The 9,029-nt window shown below is 38.4% G+C and overlaps 1 protein-coding gene across 1 annotated transcript; it reads left to right on the top strand.

Annotated features, from left to right (window-relative positions):
• Positions 1–130: 130 nt before the first annotated feature.
• LOC119894433 (aldo-keto reductase family 1 member D1-like) lies at positions 131–5,702 on the top strand. The gene is made up of 9 exons (XM_038707181.1): positions 131–450; positions 647–814; positions 997–1,113; positions 1,558–1,635; positions 2,019–2,141; positions 2,419–2,528; positions 2,844–3,009; positions 3,163–3,245; positions 4,395–5,702. The coding sequence occupies exons 1-9, from the start codon at positions 358–360 to the stop codon at positions 4,435–4,437; spliced, it is 981 nt and encodes a 326-aa protein (XP_038563109.1). The 5' UTR covers positions 131–357; the 3' UTR covers positions 4,438–5,702.
• The last annotated feature ends 3,327 nt before the right edge of the window (positions 5,703–9,029 follow it).

Genomic DNA, 9,029 nt, shown 5'->3' with positions numbered 1-9,029 from the left:
GAGTTTCACTATGTCAGCAAATGATCACATGAAGAAGATAAGCTAACATTAGTGCATGGAACTGAAATGGGATCAAGGTTCATGGTCATTCAATAAATTACTTATTAGGTTGGCTAGAAAGCTGTTCAGTTAATCTAAAGGAGACTTGACTGAGTGAACAACAATGATTTTTTTTGCATGTGATACATTCATGATTGGCTGAGCTGATCAAGGTAAACCTGATAGGAAAACTAGGTGAGAATGCCTATAGTCAGGTGTTAAGGGAGGAAGAAAGACAGTGTAAGAGAGAGAGAGAGAAGGGGCAGAGTTGTGAATGAGTTCCGCATTGAAATTACGCTGAGCTTAATTTTTACACACATGAATCTGACTGCAGAGTACCACAGTATCCCTCTCAGTGATGGGAACCATATTCCACTACTGGGATTGGGCACCTATGGGGACCCTCGAACGGTGAGAAGTTAGGCTTGTCAATGATTGCATTACCAGGAGGACTCTCCCTAATGTACATGTACCAGGGTTTATTGCTTGCAGTGATTGGATAAACATTAACAAGTGTTTTAAAATGTAAAGAATGCATACAAAGTGCAGCGTAACTCGATCAAAACCAGGTCAAATAATATTTACATTTTCTGCGGATTCCCAATAGACACCCAGAGGCACAGCACTTGAGTGTGTCAAGCTGGCCATAGATGTGGGTTACCGGCACTTTGATGGGGCATTGGTGTATTTCAATGAGCACGAAGTGGGTCAAGCCATTAGAGAGAAGATTGCTGATGGAACCGTCAAAAGAGAGGACATATTTTACTGTGGAAAGGTAATTAGTTTTGTTATTAAGTAATGTCAAGTAGTTGAAGAATGCATTTTGTTTCTCTTAAGTCCTGTGCATTGGACCTTTGGACACTGTAAACTGTTTTCCAAAAGGAAAAACTTGTTAATGGTATCCTTGTGAACTTCACTTTAATGTTTTTGTAAGCAGTTCCATGTTATCTCCCTCAGCTCTGGAATACCTTCCAACCACCAAAGTTGGTGAGACCGGCCTTGGAGAGGACACTAAAAGCCCTAAATCTAGACTATGTGGACCTCTATATCATTGAGCTTCCTATGGCTTTCAAGGTACACATATAGATAACAGTTTACATATCAATCAGCCATCTAGTGTCCGAACATTGCCCTTACTTGTAACAGTGGAAATGATCGGTTTAGATAATGCTTGTATAGATTTCCCCTGTCAAACAGGATGATGTGAAGTAAGTAGAAATGTGCTGATTAAAAACTATTTGAAACAAAATGAAAAGTATTAAAAAGGATGGCATAACAAACCTAACATCTTCATGATCACACAATCTAACACACAGTATGTTTTTGTGACTAAATATGCTCTAGACAATTTTATTAAATAGCTATATTTAGGCATGGTAGATGTATAAAATGTGGCTAATGCTTGGTTTTAGGTTCCAGGAAAAAATCCAGGGGTATTGTTAAGATTGGGCGGCACAGGAAGCGTGTATTTAAGTAACAAATTTTAATGACAATTATTAAATTATTCTTACATTTTAGCCTGGAAATGAGTTCTATCCAAAAGACCAAGATGGGAAATACATCTACCACCACACAGACCTCTGTGCAACATGGGAGGTGAGTTCCATTGTGTTCACAATGGATGGCCCAGCTATTTGATAACTTTACAAGACTTCTCATCCTTGTTGTCTATAATGTCTGAATATGGCATTTTCATGAGATATTGTTCTCTCATGAGTATTGGATTGCATTAGAATTAACTAGAAGTGTCTTATAAGCGAGTGTTATTTCATTGAATTCAGGTATGCTACATGAGATTGGTTGACCCTTCTCCAGCTTTAAGGATCTGCTTTTCTTCTATGAATTCTAGTGGTCCTAGGAATGTACTGTGTGTCATAAATGTCTTTCAAGAACAGCGTCATAAACACTATCTCAGAATGTCTCTAGAGATAATGGTAAGATTGGTCTTTGAGAGAATGTAAATCTTTTCTTCTCATCAGGCTTTAGAGGCTTGCAAAGACGCAGGGCTGGTTAAGTCTCTGGGAGTCTCCAATTTCAACCGCAGACAGCTGGAGTTGCTGTTGAATAAACCCGGACTCAAACACAAACCCGTATCCAACCAGGTGAACCTAACTTGTCTCTTTAGAGCCCCACAGACATCAGAAATAGTAGTGTATGTATCACAACATATAGTAGTATTACATAGGCTATTAAGAAGATATTGCTTAGCTTTTCATACTTTGGAGCTGTTGCAAATCTGTTTTCCTTTTAAGACTACCTCAAAAGGCATCTTTCTTTCCATTGCCATACAATTTCTTTCTGGCAAGTAGAACACAGGCTGCAAATGTAATGTCAGACCACTTTGGGCCAATTGTGTATTTTCTTCTTCCTTACCTGTAGGTTGAATGCCATCCATATTTTACACAACCCAAACTTCTGGAGTACTGTCGTCAGAATGACATTGTGATTGTTGGTTACTGCCCTCTTGGCTCCTCCAGGGATGCATCTTGGTATGTACGTTTTAAGAGATTTGCACTGTTACTGCAGGTGATGTTTTTAAACAGAAGTTGCTTACAGCTGGTATTTTGTAATGTTCTATTCCACCTGGTATTGTATTTATGGAAGGGTTAATCATTAGGCTTTATGATGAGGAATTTTGTCATAGAAATAACCTAACCCATATCATTATAATTTGTGCAACATGTCATCCTATATGTGACACTTCAACATTTTTATCAAATCCTCAACACTTTGGGATGCTACACATAAAAACTTTGATAAAAGTCTCTATCATGGTATCATTTGTATTTTCGTCTCCGGTTTAGGGTGAATGTGAAAAGTCCTCCCCTGCTTGAGGACAAGCTGCTTGTATCCATAGGGAAGAAATACAACAAGAGTAGTGCCCAGGTGGCTCTGCGCTTCAATGTCCAGAGAGGAGTTGTAGTGATCCCCAAGAGCTTCAGCGCTGAGAGGATCAAACACAACTTCCAGGTGGGTTTACCAAAATGCTTTTTTTATCATGTATGGCATGTATTTAGTGTACACAGTGAATGGGATTTTCAATAAGTTATCGTGCCAAAATTCCAATCTTATCCAGTATTGGTTTCAATCATTTCAATAAAAACAATTAATATTTTGTTGCAGATATTTGATTTTTCACTCACTGAGGAAGAAATGAAAGCCATTGAAGCACTGAACAAAAATATTCGTTTTGTGGAGCTGCTGATGTAAGTATAATCATTTATAGGAAAATATGTAATCAACAGTGAGATGAACCTAATACAGTACCTAATCTTTGTAAAAATGTGTAGCTTGTAGTTTTTATTATAATGCATTTTGTCTTTTTTTATTGTGTAATGCTGTTGAAGATGTTTTATTTATCCTTGATGTCTGCATATTTTATCTGCCTAGCTTGATTAGGATAATGTTTAACATGCTTATTAGAATAACATTTGAGGTGTTTATTGGTCAGATACACTGAACTTTGGTAGGGTGCAGTTTTCTCCCTCACCCTGTTGCTCTCAGGCTGCAGCCTTCACATTTTTGTAAGAACACACAGACTTAACAAGAACACACACACTACACATTTTGGAAAAACATACACACACGGCCAGTTGAACAGTGTTGCTAGCAGGCCGTATCAGAGGCTCAGGCGAAGGCCATCATTTAGAATTAATTGCCTATCCGAATAGGGTCTTTAAGGATTTTAACAAATTGTTGCAAGCACCTGCACTAAGGCTTGATAAAATACAACACTAGACACATGAATAAAATGGGCCTTTGCAAGAAAACTGCAACTCTGAAGGCTCTGAAGCTCATCATGTGATACAGTACACAGCACACAAACCTCTCTTGTCTTATGCACATACACTAATTGTAAGAAGATGTCTTATTTCCGAAGTCACATTTCAGTCTTATTTAGTTCATTACAAAGCTTCATTACATTTAGCTGACGCTTTTGTCCAAAGCGACTTTTGCTACATATGTCAGAGGTGGCAAGATGTGTGGAGATGGAAGTGGAGGTTGGTCTGAGCCATAAGAGGAGGAGCGAAACGTAATATATCAATCAATGTAATGAGGAGTTTAAGGAGTCTGCTCCCGAGGCCAGCTCGGATCCACATGTATTTGATGTATTATCACTAAACTTGAGTTAATTTGAACTTTACTGGAATTTGTATCTCATTTAAAAGAATATTATTTACATTGAAAGGATAACATTTCATCTAAGTCTAAGTTAGAGTTACATCCAAGAGTATAAAGTGCGAGAGTGGGGGCCCGTTTGTGCTCTGGCCCAGTCTGGGGTTTTTTCCTCCCACAATGCAAGAACAGTTTTCTAAATGACGACTCCTCGTCATTTTTTTTTTGTTTCAAAACAGGTGGAGTGACCATCCAGAGTACCCATTCCATGATGAATATTAAATCTACTGACTTTGGACACAAATAATTAAAACAAAACATGGACTATTTTCAGCTTTTCACAAAAAAATGTGCATTGGTACATTTCCCACTAAACACTAGAGGTCTCTGGCTCACAGTAAATGAAAAGGGCAAACAAATGAACACTTTTAAGGTTAACATACAGCTCAGATGTATGATGACAAAGTCGTTTGTTTGTTGTTTCATGTGAGACTCACATGAGGCTCATGCAATATTCAAAGTTACTACCGATTTGAAATAAATTGTAAAAATATTTCAGTTTAAAGTCTACGGTAACTTAGAAGACCCTTTATGGCTGTGCTGCTTGTAGTGTTGATAGTGTTAAAAGGACAAACAGACATCCTTTGTGTTTTACAATGAGTGTGTCACTCCTGGTCTTCAATAAGTCAAGTCACTTTATGTATAAAGTACATTTAAAAACAACAAAAGTCCTGTACCATGTCCAAAGCAAGGCAAAAAACCCAGCTGTGATGGAGCAAACGACAAGCTAACAAATAGCTGTGTTCAAAAGCCAGACGTGTAAAAATGGCCATTTAGGGGGAAATGAAGGTTTCTGTTGGGGGTTACCTCAAAAGAGAAGAAATGCTTTTGTTGCAACATATTAAAATGAATGTGCATTTGCTTTTTGGATGTAATGTTAAGCATATTTGACAGTTGTAACAAAGAAGGAGTATAAAATGAAGAAAGCTATTAACTACAATGGATTATGCTGGGTGCCAGTACTGGATGTATTTAGCCTTTGATTTAATCTGAGGTGTTATCAAATGAATTAAAATAATTCATCATTAAGGCAGTCACAGTTAAGCACAAAGTCAAACATATTTGTGAATCCATGATAAATACATTGGCCCTGAGGAAAGAAATGTACTGAACAGCCAAGGTGATCTGCTAGGTATAATATTTTTTTTTTTTGCTTCAGTTAATGAATAATTCTTACATTTTGCTGTGGCATTCTTATTATCTGTTGTTGCATTATTTTAGCATGTACTGTGGCAAAATCCATTTATAACACCATGTCAAGAATAAAGAAAACTGTTCAAATGTGAAGTGGCCTAATGGCCTAGTGGTTTAAAACCTATGTTGTCCTGCTGTCCAAGCACTGCAGCCCCTCAGGGATTTGGGTTTAAGTATCTTGCTGAAAGACATCTTTGAAGCAATGTAGCAGAGGGGTGGGTGTTATTTATTCTTTTGAAGAATGTATACTCTTCTCATAAATGTACATCCCATATTATAAAACAAATGAATCAATTTGGAAATAATTATTCACCATTCAGATGCCTTCATTATAATAGTTTAGACCTGTTCTTTAGCATTAACTGGACTCCAGCAGTACCTTGAAAAATGTTTTTGTATTGGAGTTGTACACCATCACCAAGCAGGCATAAATGGCTGACACTGGGAACTGATTTCAACCTTCTTCAAGTGTTCGTCAGCCTTGTTTTAGTGTATTATTATGTATATGTATTATTGAAACTGTGACATGACAGCCAAATCTGTGCTGGTATTCACCTTTAAATCAACGATGAGACAAAAGTTGAAAACTGTCAGACTTTGATATGAGTTCCCTGGTTAGCTTTGAGATCTCTCTGTCCTGTGTGGTCAAAGAGGGTATTTGAGTTTGATCAGATCAAATCTGTTATCACAGTGTTGACACACTTTGCAATCTTTGTGTACACACCTTTTACCTACTTTAACCATCGTGGTCAAAGACAGAAGTTTTCCGCCACAAATGGAAGGAGCAGCAGGAACAGCATTTTACAGTATTTTGTTATTAGTATCATAATGTCTGTTAAGATCAGTTTAAAGCATCTTTATTTATCCTATGAGCATTCACGCAAGATAAAAATATACTTTGTTAAGATACCCCTTGCTTGACAATGCCCCTCTTGGAAAAGGTTTGAGTAAATATTTGTCTGTGTCACGGTTGATCATTTGATTTCGCAGAAACCTAAAATTTGGGGGAAAGAATCAAAGTTTACTAAAGTGGTCATTCATCCATCCGTGCATTCAAATGTTGTATAATGTGAAGTTGGATTTTCCAAATATGTAGTCCGTTAAAATAAGCTGTTTTCTTCTACTGACTTCAGTCTTTTGGATCAGACTGTTCTGATATTAATCATTAAAAAGCCCTGTGAGTGAGCCCCAACAATGGCTGAACTACTGTGGACTAAATTTTAACTTCTCATGTCAGGAGACCTTAAACCAAATGCTTTCACGCATTTAATTTAACCAGCATATTTGAGTTTGATGTAAAGAGACATGACGGATCCTTCAGACTGAGCAGACTACAGTCTGAGCACTGACCTATGGTCGTACAGTCAGAGAACAGCAGGATGCTGCAGACAGAGGGAAGAAATACAGTTCATTAACAAGCCCCCTTCTGTTTTTTCTGCTTTTGTCTTATTTTCTGCCCCATGGACATTCACAAGCATAATGGTTCTTAATGAGCTCCAAGCACAACATCTGGAAGAAAGGAATAGTTGCACAATTAGATTATTGTTATAAATGACAGGACCTTACTTTTTTTAACATGCATTGTACCTATTATCCAAAAGAGTTTTTTTTATTTTTATACTCCAATCTGCATATATTTTATAGTGCCTTTTGATCATAAAGGCATCCCATACTTATCTTAAAGCAATAGCCTGACATTTTGTTAATGAGAGTTATACACTTTCTGTACTTCACTCTCATATGATTAGGCTACAGCCAGCAGCCGATTTGCTTAGCTTAGCATTGCACAGAGATTGTTAACAGAGGTAAATAGCTAGCCTGTCTGTAAAAAGGTAACACATTCTGCCTTCGAAAACCTCTAAAGTGTACTAACATGTTATATCTCATTTGTTTAAAACTGTGCAGATAGCCTACCTGTGTGTAAAAACAATATGTTGTGGTTTTGATAATTCAGCACATAATCCCCTATAAAACCACAAGTTGCTTTTTGTTTACATTTCAGTTTTTGTACTGATTAAATAAGCAAGATAGAAAAGGCTAATTAGTGAGATTAAGAGGTGCTGGTAGGCAGATTTTGTTACTATGTTTCCTGCTGTTTTCCTGTCTAAGCTGAGCTAAGTTACTGGCTGTGGCTTTATATTTAGCCTACAGATATGGGAGTGGTATTAATCTTCCGATCTAACTGCAAGAAAGCAAATAAGTGTGTTTCCCAAAAGGTTTTCCTTCAAGATATCGACATACAGAAATTTAAAGTGAAATGTAAAACATGATTTCATAAATGTGATAAATGAAACTTGTGACATCATGAATTTATCCACCAAGCTGAAAACTTCAGGGACGAGGATGCCTCCATCTCTTTACCATGATATTATACTATAATGGTATCATGATTCTTTTTGATTAGCAACAATGAGGACATGCAATTAAATGGATTTAGATCTTTCGGTGACCGGATGCTGTCACAGTTTGCTCCTCATGTCCATCTCTTCAGCCACACTCGCTCATCCCCAGCCCTCTGCATTTCACTCTGCCCCTGCTCACTTCTCCCAGGCCATCATGTACTTTCCTCCAACTTCCAGAACTGCTATCCTCAAGCTGTCCACCAGATGCCCTCGGACTTTCCCTCCTTCCCCCTCACCTGACTTCACCCCACCCATCTACACACCTGTTCCCAGTTCTCTCATTAGCCCTGCGGTTACCTGGGGCAAAACTTTTTTTTTCAGTGGAAACGGTGGTGCCTCGAACACCCTGTTGTGTACACAAGCGCACTGCATTTTCCGTTGTGTTTACAAACTTGTCGCAGCTAATTGGGTAACACCTATGACATTCCCACCAAACGGGAGAAAACATAAACCGAAGCCCTTTGCTGAACGTTGCACAACGTTGCAAGGAAACCTGTCGTTCAATCAGAAAACGTTGCAAATCATTGCAAAACGTTCTGAGATTGAACTCGCCCCAGGCCTTCTTCATCCACTCCTCACCTGCAACTGATTCCCTCATCAATCATGCTTATGTTGTCATGTGCTTGATGATTTGGTTACCTGTTTCTGCCTGCCTTATCTGCGTGTTTGACCTTTTGCCAGTTTATTGGACTTATGATCCCTGCCTGCTCCTTGTCAGATCTTTTTGCCTGTTTTTTTGGACTTTTGATTCTTGCCTGTTCCTTGTCAGATCTTTTTGCCTGTTTTTTTGGACTTTTGATTCTTGCCTGTTCCTAGTCAGATCTGTTTGCCTGTTTGGACTGCCTTCTGTGGTTATGACCCTTGCCTGTCTCGCCATCCTGTTCACCTGAGTTCCTCAGTTTGTGTTAATAAATTACTGAACTTGCCTCATGTCCACCATAGGTGTCTGCATTTGTGTCCTGCTCATAGACTGTATAAAAGAAGTGGAGATAGTCAACGTGACGTCACGTTGGTTTGTGGAGTGCCGTTTTGAAGCCGCGAGTTTGGACGATAGGGCAAGTTGATTTTTTGCAACCAGGAAGTGCCTGGAAGTGACCATATTTGGACAAGATGGTGGAGCTAACGGCCGTGTGTGGAGCTAGCTAGCTTGCTTAGCCAGGTGCATCTGTAATTCACATTAACTGGTATTTTAACAGGGATGACAGCTTTGTCTAGCAA

Source organism: Micropterus salmoides, unplaced genomic scaffold (assembly GCF_014851395.1).
Source record: "Micropterus salmoides isolate LMB-PRFRI ecotype aquatic unplaced genomic scaffold, ASM1485139v1 Ms_hic_scaffold_8, whole genome shotgun sequence".
NCBI classification, from domain to species: Eukaryota; Metazoa; Chordata; class Actinopteri; order Centrarchiformes; family Centrarchidae; genus Micropterus; species Micropterus salmoides.
The sequence above is the reverse complement of the archived record's forward strand: the minus strand, read 5'-3'. Positions and strand labels throughout refer to the sequence as shown.

Bases quoted from the DNA above. Each gene is read 5' to 3' on its own strand.
- LOC119894433 (XM_038707181.1), top strand. From the start codon at position 358: ATGAATCTGACTGCAGAGTACCACAGTATCCCTCTCAGTGATGGGAAC. The intron at 451-646 runs GTGAGAAGTTAG...GATTCCCAATAG, and splicing joins CCTATGGGGACCCTCGAACG to ACACCCAGAGGCACAGCACT. The intron at 3,010-3,162 runs GTGGGTTTACCA...ATTTTGTTGCAG, and splicing joins GGATCAAACACAACTTCCAG to ATATTTGATTTTTCACTCAC.